Genomic DNA, 22,990 nt, shown 5'->3' with positions numbered 1-22,990 from the left:
TCCAAAAGAGCAGAATGCTAAAGGCAGACACTTTTAACAAGCTAAGCTAAATCAGGGTTTGCTTTTAAGAGATTTGGGGAAATATGTTTGGTTTAAGGCTCTCAGGGCAATAGTTTCAGAAATTCATCTAGCCTTCATGGCTCCAGGAAATCTTAGGTCTATGATGATTTGAAATTCTGATCTGTATTTTCCAACTGTTAGTCACAATTCTTCTATGGAATCTTAGTCAAAATGTTCGGTAATGACAGCCAGCCAGTTCTGGTCTCATGATAAAAGTAGACAGTGTTCATATTGGTAATTATCTACACATTCCAGATCTTACTTCTGGCTCTCTTCTTCCTCTCTATTGGAGGAAAACATAGGCAAATGTTATACCCTAATTGATTGCTTGCTTGCAAAGTTCTAAGGACCTAGGTACTAGGTGTCAGACCAGAAGGTTAAACAGTTGTTGTGTACCGTTGAGTTGAACCAACATGTTATTTTTGTTGTTGTTATATGCCATCGAGTTTCTTGCAACTTATAACGACCCTATGTACAAAAGCTCTGAAACCTGCTCTATCCTATGCCAACTTTATTGTCTCTGACACACCTACCCTCGTTACCCTAGTCACTGAGTCACTCCATCTCATCGAGGGTCTTCCTCTCTTGTGCCGTCCCTCTCCAAGGACTGGTCATTCCTTGTAACATGCTCAAGGTATGTCAGAGGAAGCTTAAGAACCTTTGCCTCCTAGAAGCAACGTGGTTTCACCCTCTCCAGGCTGAACCTGTTTATTCTCCTTGCAAACCACAATATATTCGATATTCTTCTCTAGCACCACAGCTCAAAGGCATCAATTCTCTTTTTATCATCCCTAGTCACTGTCCAGCTACATGATGCATAGCAAGTAAATGTGAAGACTATGGGCTGGATCAGGCACATCTTAGTCTCCAGACTGACATCCTCCCTTCAGTATTCTGGAGAAGTCCCTGACGGCCGACTTTTCCCACTGCAAATCATCGCTTGATTTTCTGGCTGCGGGTACCAAGAGTACTGATTGTGGAGCCAAACAAACTGAAGCTGTTAACAATCTCAATCTCTTCATCATCTATCATAATGTTGCCAATCAGCCCAGCAGAGAGAATCTTCTTTTCTTGATGTCGAGCTTCAATCCATTTTGAAAGCTGCAGTCCGTGACCTTCTGAAGCAAGCGCTTCAGGTTCTCCTCAATTTCAGCAAGATGGGTTGTGTCATCTGCATAACACAGGAATTGATGAATCTTCTTCCAATCTTGATGTCGCATTCCTCCTCATACAGGCCAGCCTCCCAGATGATCTGTTCTGCATATAGACTGAAAAGGTATGGAGATGGTACAACCACTCTGGAAAGCACTTGGCATTTCCTCAAAAAGCTGAACACAGAAATTCCATATGACCCAGTTATTTCATTGCTTCGAATATATCCTGAGAGACTGAGAATTGAGGCACAAACAGAAACTTATACACCAATGTTCACAGCAGCATTATTCACCACTGCAAGAACATGGAAACAGCCCAGATGTCCAACCACAATCTAATGGATTGAGAAATTACGGTACATTCACACAATGGAATACTATGCAGCATGCAGGAGCAATTATTTTGTAAATCACTACCTAACTTGGGAGGGACTTGACAGCATTATCTAAGTGAACTAACTCAGTCCCATAAGGACAAATATTATATAGGACCATTATTGTAGAATGAGTATGAGGATCCAAGGGGGAGTAGGGTGGGAGCAGAGGGGTGAAGAGAGGCAAGGTGGGGGTATCAATCATAAGGTTGCACAATTTGATGGGTGGGTGTGGGGGGAAGAAAATGGGAAGCATCCAGTGTGAAAAACAATGTATTAGAACTGTGCATATAAACCAGTATAAAATTTAAAAAAAACTTTAAAAAATTATAGTTTGTGTTTAAAATAAATGAAAGGTATGGTAATAGGACATCTCCCTGGTGCACACCCTTTCCTGTTCTGAATCATGCAGTGTTTCCTTGCTCTGTTCTGACTGTCTCCCGGTCCAAGAATAGGTTTCACATAAGCACACTCAAGCATTCTGCAATTCCCATTCTTCTCAGAGTCAGCCACAGTTTGTTATGATCCACACGGTCAAATACCCTTGCAGAGTCAATGAAACACAGATAGATATTCCTCTGGTTCTCTTTGCTTTCTACTAAGATCCATCTAACATTAGCTATAATATCCCTAGTACCACAGCCTCTTCTAAAACCAGCCTGCACATCTGGCAGTTCTCTGCTGATGTGCTGTTTTCAGCAGTTTGGGGATAATTTTTAGCAGAATCTTGCTTGCATGTGATATTAATGATATACTTCGATAATTTCCATACTCTGCCAGGTCACCTTTCTTTGGAATAGGAACAAATATGGATCTTTACCAGTCAGTTGGCCAGGTGGTTGTCCTCCAGATTTCTTGGCACAACTTGGTGAGTGCATCCAGGACAGCAGCTGCTTGTTGAAATATGTCAAGTGGTATTAGGCCAATTAATTAGGATGTCCCATAACACCATAGTGAGCTCTGGTGGCCTAGTGATAAGCAGCTGTGCTGCAACCCTGAAGGTATGCAGCTGCTCGGCAGGTAAAGGATGGACAATCTCCCCCAGTGCAATTAACTGCCTCTGACAACCCACTGGAGGGTCAGCTGTGGGTCAGTCACAACTCAACCGTACTCAACAACAACATGAAACTATGACCCTAATGCTCCAAACCAAGAAATTAAATTCCATGAGGTTTTGGGTTGTACATAGTAGTCTTAGCAGCTGTGCTCCTCCCCCCCACACAAAGGAGAGGGGATTATTATAAATAGATCATTCAACTTTTTACAGATGTACAACTTACTGACAGAAATTATAACAATTAACAGTGCCCTAACTATTAGTTCTCTTTCTGCATCCCTCTCACCTCCAGGAAGCACTAATATACTATGTTCTCTGTACATTTGTCTATCAATGAAGTCGTACAATATCTGCCTTTCCTCCTTTCATGCAGCATGTTTTCCAGTTCCACTCACATGTAGCATGTATCTCATTTCCCCTTCTGGTTGAGCAGTATTTCTTTGTGTATCTGCATCGTATCTTGTCTATCCATTCATCTGTTGACTTAGACTGTTTCTGCCTTTTGGCTACTGAACAGTGCTGCAATGAATACTGGGATACAAGTCTTTGAGTCTCTGCTTTTAAATCTTTTGCGAGTATACCTAGGAATCCCTATACCTAGGAAATAAAATCAGTCTTTTAAATCAGTCACATAGTAGTTCTCCCTTACTATTATCCATAGTATTTTTTATGATCCACACCAGCAGATGCCTTTGCATAATCAACAAAATATAAATAAATAACCTTCTGGTATATTCTGCTTTCAGACATGATCCATCCGACATAAGCAATGTTATCCCTCTTCTGAACAGAGGCTGAGTTCTGGCAGTCCCTACGGATGCACTGTTCCAAACACTTACAAATAATCTTCAAGATTTTACTTGCATGTGTTATGAATGACATTGCTCAGTACTTCCCACATTCTGTTGGATCAGCTTTTTTGGAATGAGAACAAGGAAACACTGCATGGTACAAACCCCATTTGTGGCATTGCAGTGTATTCTGTCCCTTGGTAAGCTCTGAGCTTTGTGCTACAGTAGAAGGGAAGAGCATGGAGCTGCCAATATCTCCATCTATTTCTCTTAGGATTCAGTAGGTATAGGGTGGAATTCAAGAAGTACAGTGACTGCAACAATAGGCTTGAGCATAACGGAGCTCATGAAGACGGCAGAGGATGAAGACGGCAGAGGGTGAAGACGGCACAAGGTTCAGATGGTCACTACAAACTGCAGTCACCTCAATGGTATCTAACCCTAATAACAAGTTGTTCCAAGGTGATGCTGATGTTGTCTTCCAAGAAATCACATTTGTGTAGATCTGTTGTTGATGGCATTGACATCTTACAAGGCAGGTTTTATTATTCCCACATTACAGAAGGGGAGGAATCTGCTAGTCAAAGTGTTTCAATCAGTGGTTCCAAACCTTTAAAGATAATAAGAATCATCTAGGGGGCTTATTAGAAGTGTAGATTTCTAATTGATAATATTGGGATAAAACTTGGTTTCTGCATTTTAACCTAGACCCCCAGGTGATTCTGATATAAGCATCTCAGGGCTCTGCATTAGAGTTGGGTTAAATACATCATATATTCAGTGTCCAGGTCTTTAGTGAAAGAGAAACGGCGATTTTCAAAAGCCCTGAAACAGGCTATTTGCTCTTCGGACAACAATGAGAGAAGCTATCATATCAGGCACTTAAAAATTGCAATTAAAAAATTAATTGTGTAACCAGTATTCTCCTAATCAGTACATTGGGACCAAGTTATAATGCCATTTAATGTACAGCACCATTCAAATTAATTAAATGACTATAATTACTTGACATTTTAATGATATTAAAGGACTTATTCTGTAACAGGAGATTGAACTGCACATATGTTGTTGTTATGTGCTGTCGAGTCACTTGTGACTCATAGTGACCTTATCTGCAATAGCCTTAAACTCTGCTCTGTCCTGTGCCAATCGCACTGTCTCCGAAACACCCATTTCGATTACCCCAGTCACTGAGTCAATCTACCTCATGGAGGGCCTTTGTCTCCTGCGCTGTCCCTCCACCCTCCCAAGCATGATGTCCTTCTCCAAGGACCGGTCCCTCCTTATAACATGTCCAAAGTATGTTAGATGGAGCCTCAGAATCTTTGCCTCCAAAAAGCCTCCCAGTTTAACCCTTTCCAGAATGAATCTGTTTGTTTTCCTAGCAGTGCGTGGTACTCTCAATACTCTTCTCCAGACCACAGCTCAAAGGCCTCAATTCTCCTTCTATCCTTGTTTTTGTTGTCATGTGTCATTGAGTTGGAACCCACCCAAAGCTGGCCCTCCAGCAGGTTTTCAGAGGCTCTAAATCCTGTGCTCGTTTTGGTAGCACATGTACTAAAAACTGGAACAGAGACTGTAAATCCCATGGGAGGAGACTGTTATCTTTCTCCCTCAGAGCTGTTGGGTGGATTTGAACCTCATGCTGTTGGCAACGCAACTTCTTACTCACTAGATGCACATTATTGGAAAAAAAGTAATTTATATCTATTATAGGCATAACGTCTTTTTCCAAGGTCCAGTCCTCTCCTGACAACATGCCCAAAGTATATGAGGCGAAGTTTTACGATCCTTGCCTCTAAGCCGCACCTTAGCTGTTCTTCCTCCACGGCTGATCTGTTTGTTTCTTTTGGCAGCCCAAGGAATACTCAGTAGGTTTTGTGCCTACTGACTTCCGCAGAAATTACCTGTGCTTATGCACCCTTTTCCTTTCTCCAGATGTAACATACTGTATCTCAGCACTGACGCCACTGTATTGTAACTGCGGACTCAATGTAACTGTAAGCTTCATGAAGACAACACGATCTACGCGTGGCTGAACCACCACACTGCATTCTCAATAATGAACTAAAGGATAAATAAAGGAAGTCAGAATGAGACCACTGAAGATGTACTGGAAGGCACAAGTAATACTAATAATAAAATAAAGCTTCCCTTCTGGACCCTAAATAAACTGAGAGCAGAGAGTGACAAGAGGAATGAAACTCAAAACGCAGAGTAGCAGACCGCCCTGTATTCATCGCAGCAGTTTCCCACCTTCTCATTAAAGGGGCCGAAATCACCTTAACTACCTGGACCTTCCCTCTCCTCCGATTCCACGCAATGGTCTCTGAGATCCCGCAGGATATAAGCTGAGCCCGGGAAGGTGTCTTATAAACTGACGGGCTGGCAAGGGCGAGGGCTGGTCTAGACCCGGGGAAGGAGCACCTGGCGTGCCTTACCTGACAGTTCCCTGCGGAACAGCGAGGAGCAGCCTCCCAGGCAGAGATACTTCCACGCTTCCAGGGGACACAGGGAAGTGTGACGTGGGGCGAACAGAAAACAGGGTGGAGACTCGAGGAAACATATCAGAAGGACCAAATGACACGCTGAACACAGCGAGACTAGTGCGTGCCCCTGCCAAACATGTCCCGCTCCCTTCCGGTCCCCGGCCGGATGCGTTCTTCTCCCTTAGCGTTCCGTGTGGACAACACGGGCCGCGAACAACTGTGTTCCGGCTCCCCGGCCCTTCCTTCCCTGCTCACCGCACTTCCATCCAACTTTAGCCCCAGAGCAGGCATCTGAGTGCAGAGAGTTGGGGTAAAGGAGAGAGCTGAAAGAGTGAAGGGTGAAAAACACTCTAGTAAACCAAGGCAGAGAACTGGCTCTTTGTACTTGTTATGGTCCCCAAAGAGTGGCAAACTGTCCAGTATAGTCGGTTTGGTTGTGTGGTTTTGTTGTTGTTGTTGTTCTTGTTCCAGACACAATTCTCTTATACTTAATACTCACTAGAAAATCAAGTTTGACATTATTTACAATTATACCAATATTCTTGGAGGTTGAATATCACAGGCATAAAGGTGCACTACGATCACTAAAAAGTCTTTCAATCTTCCCAGTTTTATATTAGCTATGAAGGTCCAGAATAAATTCTTCTTAACAAATATAATTTTTAGGTCCATTCAATTGCAGAGTTTCTTAGGTCGTTCTGAGTCTATTCATTTGCAAATAGGAGTGGAAACTTGAACCAGGGTCTTCATATCATGCCATCACATGTGCTGCCAGGAATGGATGGAGAAACTCTGGTATATTCACACAATGGAATACTATGCTGCTTTGAAAAACAAGAAACTCATGAAATATTATACAAAATGGAGGACAGTATGCTGAGTGAAATTTCTCAGTCACTAAAGGACAAATACTGCCTAGTGCCACTGTTGTAGAATGGGACTGACATAGGGGTTGGGGCGGAGACTGAGAAAGAGGGGATAAATAATGTATACTGCATTGAAGCAGAGGAGGGAGAGAACTGTTTAAAAGGGATCTATGATTAGGTATTATTGTCATGACAGGAGTCCAGAATAAAGGCTGCATAGTGGAGTGGACTTGGGGTAGGGATTTTTCTTCTACTTTTCAAAGAGAAGAGCGAATGGGGGTGGGGGGGAGGGTGTGGGCAGGGTGAAAAGTGCAACAGTGGATGAATGGAAACCCTCAGTGTCTGTAAACTTTCATTAAAATTAATTTTAAAAAAAAGATAAATGGAAGGACTCGCAGCAGAGCCACATAAGTGAGAAAGTTGAGTATAACATCTTCACACATCCTCCATTTCATTTCCTCCGGGTCTGGCTTCGTTATGAGACTTTCAATCCAGAAAACTGAAATCTTCTTTCCCCACTACCAGGTGGGATCCTGTGTCATTGGATTTTGATTGACACTTGATATCCAATGAGTCAGATGATGGTGATGAGAGGCTCAAGTTTTAGAATTCAATTGCTTCTAAACTGCAGTGAGTCTGTTGAAGAGCTCTCCCAGTATGGGCCACTAGATGAAAGGTCCAATCACACTATGAAATCCAGAAGCAACACTAGCCAAGTGTTTTATAATATGCTTTCTTTAAAACTCACCCTTTGAAAAAGCTGCACTGCAATCCCAGAGGTGTGTGGTTTGAATCCACCAGATGCTCTGCTGGAGAAGGAGGGACAATCTCCTGTACCAGTCAGGTCTGATTTGACGGTACACATACAAAATAATAATAAAATAAATTTTTTTAAAAAAACAACAAAAAACAAAAACAAAAAAACTCACCCTTTGGTGAAAGTAGCTAAGGCTCAAGAGAAAGACTTAGCTGTTCTGTTTCTCCATGAAGGCAGTGGCCAGTGGACTACAATCAGTGAGGGGCACCATGTTTGCATGAAAAGAAACCCTTTGAGGAAAAACTGCTGGCAGTTGTGTGGCATCAAAATTTGTTCCTGGCTGTTTTTCTTAGTTGTCTAGTGCTGCCGTAATAGATAACATGAATAGATGGCTTCAACAAATGGAAAATTATTCTCTTACAGTTTAAAAGAAGGGAGTTCTGGTGGGTTAGTGATAAGGCGAAGCCACCAGCTTTTCTGAGGAGAAAGATGGGCATTCCCCTCCCATGGGCTTTACAGCCTATGCCAACCTTCTGGAGGGTCAGCCGTTAGTCAGTTCTGACTTGATGATACGTAACACAACCACTTTGGAAGGTCAGAAGTCCAAACTGGCTCCGACAGAAGGCTTTCTCTCTACCATTCTGGAGGAAAGTCCTGCTTTCTTTTAGCACCTCTGGGCCTGGTAACCCTTGAAAACCTCCATGTGTCTTGGACTTTCTTGCATGGCCCTGATATAAAAGGACACACTTGACCTCTGACAATGATACTTGAGGGAAACCTTCCCTTACGTCTATTAGGAAGGCTGCATTCTAACCTTTTGCTAAGATAGGAAATGAGGGCTCGTCCTGGGGCTAGCCTCAGCCTCTCCTGACATCCTGCAGTGAAGCCCTCTGGGCCAAGACCCACTGAGCTGTGCTGTGGTGGCCTGAGCCTCAGCCGGGAGGAGGGTCAGAGAACAGCTCTCAGTGTCGCAGTGTCACAGCAGCATGACTTACAGGAATTGGTTTATTTGGTTCAGTGCAGAAGCCTGTGTCCCTAAATAACTTTCTCCCAATGAAGGAGTCCTCAAGTAATGGTATCCAAGAGAGCACTAAGGCAGCAAAGCAGTTGATGGTCCTGAGTCTACCTGAGGCTCAGCTAGGATAGAGGTTTAGAAAGCAAGTCACGTTTCCATTCAGCATTTCATATGCATGGCTTGGTGTTCCCAAGTTCTCAGTTCTGCTAATATTGGCTTCCCACCCTCAATTGTCCAACAAAGTTCTCAGTCCTGCCAATATAGGCTAACCCCCCTAAAAGGTCCTATCTTCTTCCAGGTCTCCAGTTCAGCCACAAGTGTAGCTGAAGAAAAAAAGGTCATCGTTCTACATTCTCTTGTTGTTTCTTCAATGCACCAGAAGATCTATCTCTGTAGCTAGAGAGGTTCACTTTATTGGTGATACTAGTCAGCCAGTCCCCTTGTGGAATGGTAGATAGCCAATCCCTTGGGAACACCAAGCCATGAGGTTCAAAGCTAAGGTGCCTGCATGCTCATTTCAGGAGCTGTCTTAACTATATTCTTTTATTAATCTGGATTATGATCATTTGTCTTCCCTGGTATGCTTCTGTGTGATATGTGTGCTATCACACTGGATTTTGAACCTAGCAAAGCAGTAAGATTGATGGTGTGATGAGTAGAAAGAGGTACAGTAGTATGGGGGACATGTCTGACCTCATAAGAGTTGGTTTTGTGCCCTTAATGCTGTGGATGCAGACAGTCCTTCTTCGTGAAGTTGGCAAAGGTCAGATACATGGTTATCCTCATTTAGCCTTGATATATGGTTGCCCTCATTCAGCCTTTGCTGTTTGAATCCATAGCTTATCCACAAAAGAAGGCCAGGAAACCTTCTCCTGTGTAATTTACAGCCTTGGAAAAACCTGCTGGAGGGTCAGCTATGGGCCAGTTCCAACACACTGACAAGGAGAGCAAGTGAGTGCTCAAGGAATTGGATATCAATATGCCCTTTGCATCATCCCAGCCTGAGATGACAACATACTGAAGTACAACTAACAATATCTAGGTGGTGGTGAGAGCAAAATTATGCTTATTATATCAACACACTCAGACTACATGTTCTATGTTGTTAAGTCAGAACCATTCTAGCTGATTCTCCTTTGAGTTTCAAAGGCTGTAAATCCCACAGGAGGTTGTCCATCTTTTTCTGAGGGGAAACTGGTGAATTTGAACCGCTTTTGTCTTTTTATTGAAAATTGTACCACAAATGAAACCTTAGGAATATATTTACTACAAAGATTTTAGTTAGAATGCATCTCATCCAAAGATGGTCAGTGTTGCTTGTACTATGTAAAAGGCTTCTTTTGGTAAATTATTTAAAAACTCACCAACTCAAATATATATCATCAATAACAGTAGACTAAAAGTTATATAATCATTCCCACCACTAATTTTGTGAGTGTGGTGTCAAAAACCTTAAAAAGTGGGGGGCACAGGTTTCCAGCTACCTTAACTGTGGACATATGGTCTTGCAAATTATCAACAGCTGTGAGACCAATATACAAGAGAAAGAGCTTTCTACACTGTGAGGTTCTCTGGTGACGGTGGGGGAGAAGGAGAGAGAGTGGACTGTACCACTGAGTAAAGAGACTGCGGCAAGGTGTGTTACAGTTAGAGGTTTTGCTTGCTAGATGATTGAAGGGAAAACTGACTTGCAACTGCTCTGCGATAACGTTTGCTGGACAATTGAAGAAACCAGATGCTTCTTGCATTTGTCTTACTGAACTGAACTTTGGCTTTCACTAACTGAGGTATTGTGTCTTGCTAATCTGGTTTAAGATTGCTGGACTAAACCTGAACTCACATTGTGAGATATACTTTGCCTCTCCCACTCTCCAACCCATTTCCCTAATAAACCCCTTAACTGGGAATAAAAATCTGTGAGTCTTGCAATGAATTTCAAAACAGACCCAATGATTGGTAGAAGAAGGTGCAGGAGCATGTGGAGAGGCATGCCTGACTGTGTAGCTATGTATATGGTGTTATGGATGTTATTGATGGGGACAGTTCCCCTTCACAAAGTGAGCAGAAGGCAGACTTGGCCACCCTCACATTGCCACTGCTCCTTTCACAGTGAGTCATTCAATTGTCTTATTTCCCCCTTCCATCTGTTCTTTGTCAAGATAACAAACAAATCACAGAATAGACTGGTTTGGATCTTCCTCTTGTTTGTGGTTTTCTTTTCCTTGGTTAAAATTAAGTCTTAATGCTGAAATAATTTAAAGTTGGAGATGAGAAGAGAAAAAAATGCCAAAAAGAATTCTTAAGGGCACAGAGAAATACTTTATAATAGCCTTGATCACAAGAAGGAAATAATACCAGGAAAATAAACTTACAAGTCACTCGATTGTAACACCCCAGTTGTTATGTGCCGTCAAGCCGCTTGCGACTCACAGCGACCCTATATACAACAGCCCTAAAACCTGCTCTGTCCTGTGCCAATCGTACTGTCTCTGACACACCCACCCCAATTACCCAAGTCATTGAATCAATCCACCTCATAGAGGATCTTCCCCTCCTGTGCTGTCCCTCCACCCTCCCAAGCATGATGTCCCTCTCCAAGGAGCAGTCCCTCCTTGTAACATGTCCAAAGTATGTCAGAAGAAGCTTCAGAATCCTTGCCTCCAAGGAGCAGCCTGGTTTAACACTCTTCAGAATGAACCTGTTCGTTCTCTTAGCAGTACATGCTATATTCAGTACTCTTCTCCAACACCACAGCTCAAAGGCAGCGGTTCTTCTTCTATCCTTCCCAGTCATTGTCCAGCTTTCTAATACATAGCAAGTGATTACAAAGACCATGGCCTGTATCCAATGCACCTTAGTCTCCAGAGTGACACCATTGCTCTTCAGTACTTTGGAGAGGTCCCTAACAGCAGACTTTCCCATCACAATACGTCTTTTCATTTCCTGGCTGCTGGTGCCAAGAGTGTTGACTGTGGAGTCAAGCAAACTAAAGCTGTTAACAATCTCAGTCTCTTCACCATCCATCCTGGTGCTGCCAATTGGCCCAGTCGTGAAAATCTTTGTCTTCTTGATATTGAGCCTCAATCCATATTGAAGACTGCAGTCTTTGACCCTCTGCAGCAAGTGCATCAGGTCCTCCTCAGTTTCAGCAAGCAGGGTTGTGTTGTCTGCATAACGCAGATTGTTGATGAATCTTCCACCAATCCTGATGCCTTACTTCTCCTCACACAGCCCAGCCTTCTGAATAATCTGTTCTGTTTATAGGTTGAAAAGGTATGGAGATAGGACACATCCCTTGTGTATACCCTTCCCAATTTTGAACCATGCAGTGTTTCTTTGCTCTGTTCTGATGACTGTCTCCTGGTACAAATATAGGTTTCGCATGAGCATGATCAAGTGTTCTGGGATTACCGTTCTCAGAGTCAGCCACAGTTTGTCGTGATCCACACAGTCAAACGCATTTACATAATCAATGAAACACATACATACAGTAAGCTATTAATTAATATCTACCATAAACAAAACTCACTGCTCTTGTGTTGATTCTGATTTAATATAGACCATCCAATAGGTTTCCAGGATTTAAGAGATCATGGTATCAAATATTTTATGTATGAAAGAATAGGATTTTTCCCCTAAAATCGTCTCTGTGTTAACTTTCTTTGCCTGTATTTAAAAAAACCCACAAAACAACACACATAAAACTTCAAAAAAAATGGGAGACATTATATATACCTGCAAATATGGATATGGCAACAAAGTGAGCTCTAGTGACTTAGTGGTAAAGAATTGTGCTATCAACCCAAAAGTTCATGGTTCAAATCCACCAGCTGCTCAACAGGAGAAAGATGGAAACTCTCCTTCAGTGTGATTTACTGACTCTGGAAACCCACCAGACGGTCAGCTATGAGTTGGTTCTGTCGCGATGGCATTTACCACCACCACTACCACATGGTAATGTTATAAGGACACTAATTGCTTCCAATGAGAACTGATTATTGTGTTAGAACACTGTGTCTGTCACCTCACTGCTACAGTCTGTCTGTCTGTTTTCTCAGCAACATCTGGGTAGTCCAACTCAGGGTAACTGTGTGTCATAGCAAGTGGACAAAACCCTGTAGCAGGCAGTACAGGAACAGTCAATATTTAGAAAGCCGACCAACCAGCCTGCCAATAGCATTAGGACATTGAAGTTTGCTCTTTGTGAAATAAGCCTGCAGAATAAACTCATTGGCTGGTACATTTTAGTCTTCGGCACCTTTAGCAACTACCCCAATCTCCTTGTGACCCCACTGTTGTTGTTATATGGTGTTGATTTGCCTGGCAGGACTATTGAGCTATAATGAATGCCTTTTCCAAGGCACTGGGTGCTTGGCTGGTCCCGGCTGAAGGTGCAGGAGAAGGGGGCCTTGAGGACAGTGGGCTGATTTGGGAATAACTGTACCAGGCTCTGGGCTAGTGTGGGGACTGGAGGTGTGGGTGGCAGTCTGCCAGATGTGACATTGTCACTCCGTTTTCACAGGCAGAGTAAATACTGTTTTGTCTTCACGCCCTCCGTACTGACAGACTTTCCACTTTCTCCCTGTATCATATTTTTCAAGGAACCTCGCTTATAAATCAGATGAAACGGCAATATTAAACAAATTCTAAAACAGATGAATTTTCATATCTAGGTATGTGTTCACAATAAAAAACGCAGCTGCATGATTTTAACGTAAATAAAGAACATTTATTGTGTGAGAAATAGGGGATAGTCTCCTTGGGAAGCTCTGGAGTAGTCCAAGCAATAAAGCACTCAATTACTAACTAAAGGGTTGGTGAGTCAAATCCATCGAGAGGCATCTGGAAAGAATGGGCTGGCAATCTGCTTCCCGAAGGTCACAGCCTTGAGAACTCACCAGCTTCACTCCGTGCAGCTGGGGTGACCACAACTCTGCTGGTTTGGTTTGGTTCAGGCAAGTTTGTGGAGTCGCCCTTAGTATACAAAGATGAATAGGACTTTATCCCTGCTTCAAAGAGCTCATGGTCCGGTAGGGGTCACAGATTGGTTAACAGATAAGTTAAGAAGATACTCAGAGCAGCAGAGATTAACAGATAAGCTAAGAAGATACTCAGAGCAACAGGCTCAAGGGAACGTATACACAGAGCCTCTGATAGGGGGGCCCTAGGCCTCTGCACCCAGCCAAAAGAGAGTCCTGGATCACAGCAGCCCTTTTTCCCAGCTCTAAAGCCCAGAGAATCCCTGGGTAGTGGACTAGTTAATGCTCTTGGATGCCAACTGAAAGGCTGAAGATACCAGACCACCCATTGGCGTCTCAGAAGAAACATTTGCCAACGGCGCACAGTTCTTCTCTGACACACATGAATTCAATGCTATGACTTGAAATAGACTGGATAGCTGCTGGTTTTACTGGGGAAAGCCCTGGAGGCACACTGGGATAAATGTTGGGCTACTAACTAGAAGGTCAGAGGTTCCAGTCCACCAGTCACTCCTCAAGATGGAACATCCTCAGTCTACTCCCGAAATGATTTCTTAGAAGCCTTATGGGGCAGTTAATCTACTCTGTCCTGTAGGGTCAGCAGCGCAAACTGAAATCTACGCAACGACAGTGGTTTTGGGTCTGGTTTGCTTTTACTGAAAATGAGATGGGTCCAAGGAGGAAGTTATTTTGTGTCCTTCAAGTGAAAGGATCTGGATATTTTCCTTTTTGATGTAACATGACTCATTCTCAGTATACTAAGTCCAGGCTTCCCTCACTATATAAGTATTCCATGAAACTTTCCATAAGCTAAAATGGAAAGCGAAGAAGCAACTACCACTCATTTACATAAGGAAAAATTTTCAGTGGCCCCAAACCTCCAAAAAAACCTTCCAAATAACATATAAATCCTAAAACCACAGTAACTAAGAGACCGTAAGAATGCTAAGGTAAGCACACAGTTCCTATAAAGTAGTGGTAAGAAGCTGCACTGCAATCGCAAAGGCACAGTTGGAATCCACCAGCTGCTCTGCGGGAGAAAGATGTGCAATTTCCTACTGTGAGATTTACAGTCTCTGAAAACCTGCTGGAGGGCCAGTTATGGTTCGGTTGCAACCGGACGTCACACAACGATGCTTACGATGCTTACGTGCTTGGGGTCCACACTGCTTTTTTAACAGCTTACTATAAAACAAATGATTACCCCTAGTTTTCCTTTGTCTTTTATCCTAAGTGTGAAAATCCTCTTTGAATTTCTTTGGGTTATCAGGAGGTAAGTACTAATATGGGTCTGTCTTTAGAGAAAGTAGTATCAAGTGAACTTCTGAAAAGTAGGGGAAATCTAAATATGTAAGATCTGCTGTTTTTTAAGTTCCTCAAAGACCAGGATCGTGTCATTCTTGTGTGTATTTCCCAGCACATGACATAGAAAAAATGTTGAAACCATGCTAGCAAATGATTTCCAAGCAGAATTGTCCTCCAGCCAAATGCTGACCGACCTCAGAGTGCCTGGTGCCTCCTGCCTCCTTGTGGTCCTCATTCTCTCTGTCCTCAAAGTCCCTGGCTGTGTTGCTTCCTGGATTTTCGGAGCTCCTTGCTTTGGGCCCCATTTAGGCCTGGCACTCTGCCCAGGATCTCTTTAAACTTGCCTTCCCTCCCCTCTCACCAGCTGCCCTCCCTCTCTCATCTGCTCAGCAGAATGACTGCTGTATAATTGAGCAGATTCATACAAAACCAAACGGGCTTATGCACTGGAGAGATGATGATGACGGCATTATTAGACAAGAATCCTTTCTGATGTACGGAGGGTTAAGGAGCTGATGCAATGGCAACTAACAGTAACAGCAATCTGCACAAATTTAGAAAAGCCCGAATTTCTGGTTTCTTGTCCTCGCCTGCTTGAGAAAATATAATTTTGAAAAAGGAGCTTTAAATTGCAATAAGCCAAGGCTGTAACGTCGCTGAGATGTTCCTCTCTTTGCATTCCACTCTCTTACTCATTGCCACAGAGTTGGAAACAACGCACAGCTGACTCTTAACTGGATCTGTGGAGGCTTTAAATCGCACTGGAGGCGACTGCTCACCATTCATCTGAGGACCTGCTGGTGGTTAGCAGTGCAATACCCTACACACTACGCACCAGAGTTTCGCTTTCCAAACCCTCTCACATACACTATCAGAAAACAGTGTCTCTGCCTGGATTCACTTGCTCTGAGCTTTGGACACATTTGTAATGTTGAAGTGCCCTCCAGAGGGGAAAATAGCCTCATGTTATATTATGCTCATGTTCTAAAGCCTATAACGAGTGGTTATGCAAGGGGACTGGCAATGGGGTGCATTCTTGTGCACCCCATTTAATATGTTGGGCCCAAGTACTCTTTATGTGACATGGCATACACAGCAACCATTGTGGGGATGGCTCAAGTCCAGCAATGCTTCATTCTGCCCTAGATGAGGTCACTATGAGCTTCAACCCATCAGAAGGCACCTGACAACAACAAAAACAACAGAATAGCATATAAATGAAATCATATGAAACTTTTAAAATACAGCTTCTTTAATGAGTGTAATGATTTTGAGACTCTCTTGTTGAATGTCTTAAAACTACTTTTTAAATTGTTAATTTGAATTCCATTGCACAGAAGGACCATGGTGTGGCCTTCCATTCTCCAGATGAGGAATCATTATAATGGAGTGCTTTAAATTTTTGGTGATTACAATATATTTATTATAAGAATTACTGTGCCTTTTTTATTATTTAAATTTTAAGTTATATTTTTTTGCACTTAGCATGATATATTTATATCCCATTTTACAATTAGGGGCTTAAAAAAAATAATTACAGTGCCAAAAAAAGAACTGGCTGACACTGAAAATTTTCGGGAAGTACTGTATTCTTCTAGGTGGTATAGCCCTGGTCTGCCCACTTACTGTACAGAGGTAACTCATGGTTTCTGTGAAGCTGAACACTGTGACACTGATGTGTCAAATGTGAGAATAGTTACCCATGGCGGACAGTGTTTGGTGGAGCTCCCCAATTAAAACAAGCTTGGAAGCAGAAGTGGCATTCACTTCCATAATAGCTTGCCTCCAGAAACCCTACGAACCTGGAGAAAGGATGAAAGTTATACAGGTGTTCAGGTCTTTCGTTCATAGGGTAGCTGTGGGTTGTGTACGACTCGAAGGCACTTAACAACAACAACAACATATTTGACATCATTTACAGGTAGTCCTTGAGTTACAAACAAGATCCCTCCCTCAGGGTATCATGAAGTTGAATTTAAGTCAGAGTGGTTCTTATTTAACCTTACTTTTTGTTAGATGCCCTCAAGTCAACTCAAACTCATCTCCACCCTTCATATACAACAGAGGGCAATCCTGCCAGATCCCAGACCATCCTCACAATCTGTGTTGTGCTTGAGAGTCCATGTCAACCCATCTCCTCAAACGTCTTCCTCTTTTTTCACTGATCCTCTACTAAGCCTGCTGTTGTTCTCCAGAGGCTTGGCCCCTTCTGACAAGAGACTCAGACTCTGCGAGGCAAAGTCTCACCACTCTTGCTTCTAAGGAGTGTTCTGGCTGCATTTCATCCAAGATGTATTTGCTCGTCCTAATTTTATAAAATATAATGAATCAGAATGATTGCACAAAACAAAATGTGAACTAAGGATAGTGTGAAACACAGTGTATATGAACTTTCTAAGCAAACCAATTTAAATAAAAAGTTTTAAGGATTATAAAAAAATTCTTCACCAGCATTACAAGCCCAAAGCATCTGTTCTTTCTTGTTGCTGTTGTTAAGTGCCATCCAGTCGAGTTCTACTCCTAGCGACCCCATGAACTATAGGTCTGAATTCTGTGCTATTCTGCGTCATCTTCATCTTCTCTGACACATTTGTGTCTATTGCTGCAGACACTGCATCAATTCTTCTCATTGAAGGTCCTCCTTTCCTTTGCTGACCCTCTACCTTTCAAAGCATCATGTCCTTTTCCAAAGAATACCCTCTCCTAACAACATGTCCAAAATTGTGAGGTGAAGCTTCATCAACTTTGCCTCCAAGGAACATTCTGGTTGCACTTTCTCCAACACACATAGGTTTGTTCTTTGGGCAGTCCACTAATGTCCGACGTTAACATGCATATGTTGTTGTTGTTGTTGATTGCCATAAAGTTGAGCATGACTCACAGTGACTATATGAACAAGACCTAATGCCTTTCCATAACTATTGTTGTTTCTCCAAGTTCATAGAATTTCCAGAGGCATGTGGTTTAGGAAGTGGGTGCCACTCCTGCTTCCAATGTCTTACAACTGGGAGCTCCATCAAGCACTGTCCACAATGGGAAACCATTATGTTATTTGATACCCCAATGGCACAAGGTTCAGCATCAGAGCAAATCCAGATTACTTCTACTGCACATTGACAAAGGGTGATGTGCAAAGTGGAAGAGTATTCCTCCAGATATAACAGAACTCATTTAGCAGTGGTTGTCATTGAGTTGAATACAACTCAGAGTAAGCTTTGCACACGAGACCTGGACTCTGTTCCATAACTAACATAATTTCTGTACAATTACAGAGTTTAGAGCGTTTGTAGAGTTTCCAGAGACATCTAGTTTAGGTAGTGGATGCCACTCCTGATTCTCCACATGCATATGAGGCTACTGAAATATTTAGCTTTGGGTCAGGTTTACTTTAAAGTTGAAAGTGACATCCTTGGTGGTTTGCATTTTAAAGAGGTCCTTGGAAGCAGATTTGCCAAATACAATAAGTCATTTGACTTCTTGACTGCTATTGCCATCGGCATTGATTATATATAACTAACAAACATGAAATTGTCAACTACTTGAGCGTTCTCCATTTATCATATTGTTGCATATTGGTCCAGTTTTGAAGTGAAGATTTGTGTTTATCTTGAGATGTAATCTGTCCTGGAGGCTTATGCATAAGTGCTTCTCATCTTCATTTACTACAGTCAAAGTTGTGTCATCTGCATATTATAGGTTGTCAATGAATCTTCCTCCAATCCTAATGTCACATTCTTTTTCATATAGTCAGTCTAGCTTCTCAACATAAAGAGTGGATAGGTTTTGATGTTATCCTATGCAGTATCAACTTGTTGATGTCACGTGCTCTCAAGTGAGCCCTGACTAATATAGACCCTCATGTAGACCTTACGGAAAATGGAACAAACCCCTGCCCCATCCTGAGCCTCCTCACAATCTCTGCTCTGCTCAAGCCCATTCTTCTGTTTTGTTCAAATGACTGCTTCTTGGTCCTTGTACAGGTTCTGCATGAGCATAATTAAGTATTTCAGAATTTCCATTCTTAACGTTATCCATAATTTGCATAATCTTATGCACTTTGAATGAAACAGGTAAATTTTTTTTCTGGTACTCTGCTTTCAGTCAAGATCCATCTGACATCAGCAATAAAATCTTTGCTTCCACAACCTCTTCTGTTTTTTGTTTTTGGGGTCTTCCCCCCCCTTATTGTGTACCATCAAATCTGATCCAACTGGCACAGGAGGAGATTGCCCCTCCTTCTCCAGTGGAGCATCTGGTGGCTTTGAACCGAGTGCCTTTGAGATTGCAGCGTAGCTTCCACAACCTCTTCTGATTCCACCTTGACTGTTTCCTGTTGGTGTACTGCTCTGACTACTTTTCAATTGTTGTCAGGAAGATTTTACAGACACATGATATTGCTATTGTTCTGTAATTTCCACATTCTGTTGGATTAACTTTCTTTGTAACAGGCACAGATAGGGATCTCTTCCAGTCAATTGTCCAGTTAACTGCCTTCTAAATTCTTTGCCTTGGAGGACTGAGTGCTTCCAGTGCTGTATCCATTTGTTTAAATACATTGGTTGGTATTTAGTTCATTTCTGGAGCCATTAATGATAAGAATGTGGAATGCACAAAGCATGAATGCAGGAAAGTTGGAAGTTGTCAAAATAAAATGGAACATTTGAAGACTGATATTCTAGGGATTAATAAACTGAAATTGATTGGTATTTGCTATCTGGAACGGATCCATGAAAGCAGCAGCCATGAAATAAAAATACATATTGCATTAGGCAAATCTAATGCAAGACCTCTTTAAATTGCTAAGGAACAAGGAGGTCACTTTAAAGATTAAAGTGTACCTGACCCAAGCAATGGAATTTTCAAGTGCTTCATATCCCAAAGGCATGCACTTCAAATCTACCAGCTGCTTCCCAGGAGAAGGATGGATAATCTCCTCCCTTGCAATTTCAGCTTCTGAAAACTTGCTGGAGGATCAGTTATGGGTCGGCTCCGACTCAATGGCACATAGCAACAACAGTATACATAAGAGGAAATCTGACAACGAATAAAGAAGATCAAAGAAGAATTTATGCCTGAATATGCTATGGACTTCCAAAAGAACAAATAAATCTGTCTTAGAAGAAGTGAAGCCAGAGTGCTTCATAGAAACAAGGATGGTGAAGCTTCTATCGCTACCCGATGTGATAAAATAATAACAAGATTTGAGGGAATTTTCAAAATAAATTGAGGGAAATTTCAAAAGATTTTCACCAATCTTGAAGGATATTGAATAGGCATTGAAACAGTACAATTGTGGTGAGCTCTGGTGTCCTAGTGGCAAGAAGCTTCCCTGCAATCCCAGAGATGTGCAGTTCAAATCCACCAGATGCTCTGCTGGAGAAGGAGGGACAATCTCCTCCTGTACCAGTCAGATCCGATTTGACAGTACACACACAAAAAGAAAAAAACCCACCACAACAGTACAGTTGCAAAGCAGTTTTTCTTTCTCATTCATGAAAATGCGTTCATGTTTTTTGAGTTTTGAATAGGCATTTCAAAACATAAACCATATGTTTATGTTTTTATGGTTTATGTTTTTAATACCGATTTACATTTTCAGTTAAGATAAGGAGCCCTTCTTGGTAGAGAGGTTAAAGTACTTGATTGCTAACCCAAAGGTTGTTGGTTTGAATCCCCTTGCTGCCATGCAGGAAAAAAGGTATAGGAGTGTCTTAACCACTGACTTCTGTAAAGACTACAGTCCTGGACACGATGGGCCAGTTCTCCTCTGTCTGATCAGATGTCTGCAACTTAGAATTGACTCAGTAAACTTGAGCAGAGCCACATGACATCAGAACATGGGTAATTTTTGTAAAATTTTTCCTACTGTCAGTATCATTAGTCAGTGTGTTGTGAAATCCTGATGAAACAACCAAAGCTCCCTCCCTAAGCAGCAAGTCTGCCTGTCCTCTGACCTCTGACCTGTGTCATACATGCTGCTTCAGCAGAGACTCTTGCCCTGAGGCCCCCCGCATTGTGTAACTCTGAGGGCAGCGAACCCCTACCTGGAGCAAAGGAGTCAGCATAAGGACTTGCTTGCCATTTGGAAGTCATGCCTGAAATGATAACAGGTTGCTTCCTTTAGACTAAAAGCACAGAACCATCTGTTTAAAATTTCTCAAGCAAGTCGGAGTCCTCGGAACAAAGCATGCATTCACACTTGCACAATCTAAAAAGGATGTTGTAGAATTTATAACTCACCCAGAGACTTTGCAAACAATTCACTAAACTACAGTGTGATTGATCATCAGCATTTTCAACATCTAAGTAAATTTGTTTTTCTAAGACAAAGGAGATCTGGTTGGACAGTACGTAATGTATTGGACTGCTAACCGTAAACTCAGCAGTTCAAATCCACCAGCCACTCCATGGGAGCAAGATGTGCAATCACCTTCTATAATTCATAGCTTTGGGAACCTGATAGGGGATCACAATGAGTTAGAGTCCATTCAATTACAGTGAGGTTTTTGTCATTTGCTTTTTTAAATTCTTAGCCTGTTGCTTACAGAGTGATGCTGTGAACCTATAGGTGGTTTAAACGCATCAACTGGCCCTTGGAAACCCAGTGAAAGGTCAGCTATTAATTCAGCCTCAACAGCAATGTTGTTGCTGTTATGTGCCATTGTGTCGATGAGGACTCTTAGCGACTCTATGAATAAATGGCTCTGAACCTTTGCCCTGTCCTGAGCTAACCTCACCATCTCTGGCACATCTGACCTTATTGTCGCTGTTGCAATCCATCTCATCCAATGTCTTCCTCTCCTGCGCTGTCCCTCCACCCTTCCAAGCATGATGTCCTTCTTCAAGGACTGGTCTCTCCAGGTGACATGCCCAAAGTATGTGAGATTGAGCATCAGGATCTTTGCCTCCAAGGAGCATACTGGTTTCATCCTCTCCAGGAAGAACCTGTTTGCAATGAATGAGCAAAAATAAAGATAACAGAAGGAGCCACTGGTTGTGAGGAATTCTAAACGGCTTTAAAAAGTACTTCAAATGTTTGACCGTAGTCTCAAAATCCTATTCCAGTTTGGATTACATGGACAAGTATAGGCATTTAGGATTTAAAATCTTTGTGTGTGTTTGTGTTATAATTCAACCAGTAACAGAGATCCATCCAAGGAGATCCAGTCAAGGAGCCCCAGTGCAGCTACTGTAGAGGGATTCACTCAGGTGACTGACCCCAGGCAGAACTGTTTTATGAAGTTTTCAGGCTGATTGAGCCCCTCCCCCCATCCTAACTTCCAAGGGACCTCTGAACTGATCTAAACCTTCAACTTTTTGGTTCGTTTGCACCAGGTTACCCTCTAGACAACAGAGTTCCCCCCCCCTTTTTTTATTTTGGTTTTTATTGAGTCTTTAGTAAAAAAAAATCAAAACGGAACAAACTCTTTAAAGCATTAAAACAAATAAAATACTAAATAAACCGTGACATCTCATTGAGGACTAAGGCATGACTTACCCAATTCATTACTTTTTTTTCTCATTAATTTTAACAGACATTTACAGAGGTTTTGGATTTCCATTCATTCATTGCCGCACTTTTCTCCCTGCCCACCCCTCCCCACCAGAGTTCCCTTCTTTGTATGCGGTACTACAGATAAAGAATTTTATCTGGACTGCCACATTCCATAAGTATTTTACACTTAAACCGAGTCAGAGATACCATCTCCAATTCCTTAGAAAGGCAAGCGTTGAGAAGTCAGCTGAGTTACCATTTACTCTATGAACTTCAGAACAATCGACCATTTCTCGTTGCACTTTCCTGAATGTCATCAGTGGGTGGAAAGTTAGAGACGGTTTCTCCAACAATAAGCAAGTTTTCCTCGGCATCATCCCCTTGCTTTCATACTCAAGTATAATTGAAGGGCACATCCCCCTGTTATCAAGGTTACAGCCTAAAGGTTAACTAGCCAAGTCCTCCCAGCTCCTGACGCTGACCCGCCCCCAGGCCTCGGGTCTAACTAGCCGGGCCGCCGGGAGGCCTCCCGCCACCTGGAGAGGAGCAGCCCGGAGGTTCGTGCGCGGGCTTCCAGCTCCCGGCCACCGAACGCCGCGCCGGCGGGTCCACGGCCGCGCGCCAGTTCCGCTTCCCCGCGGCCGGCCT

General features: G+C 42.5%; 1 protein-coding gene across 1 annotated transcript in view; it reads left to right on the top strand.

The window, feature by feature from the left end:
* The first annotated feature begins 231 nt into the window (after nt 1-231).
* LOC102852944 (collagen alpha-1(III) chain-like) overlaps nt 232-22,990 on the top strand; it is a 23,551-nt gene continuing 792 nt past the window's right edge. The window contains exons 1-2 of the mRNA XM_006879609.1: nt 232-238; nt 22,852-22,982. Of these exons, the coding sequence (XP_006879671.1) occupies nt 232-238; nt 22,852-22,982 (138 nt within the window). The remainder of the gene's footprint in view (nt 239-22,851; nt 22,983-22,990) is intronic.

This window comes from Elephantulus edwardii, unplaced genomic scaffold (genome assembly GCF_000299155.1).
Source record: "Elephantulus edwardii isolate Elephantulus edwardi_28Jun2011 unplaced genomic scaffold, EleEdw1.0 scaffold00004, whole genome shotgun sequence".
NCBI classification, from domain to species: Eukaryota; Metazoa; Chordata; class Mammalia; order Macroscelidea; family Macroscelididae; genus Elephantulus; species Elephantulus edwardii.
The sequence above is the reverse complement of the archived record's forward strand: the minus strand, read 5'-3'. Positions and strand labels throughout refer to the sequence as shown.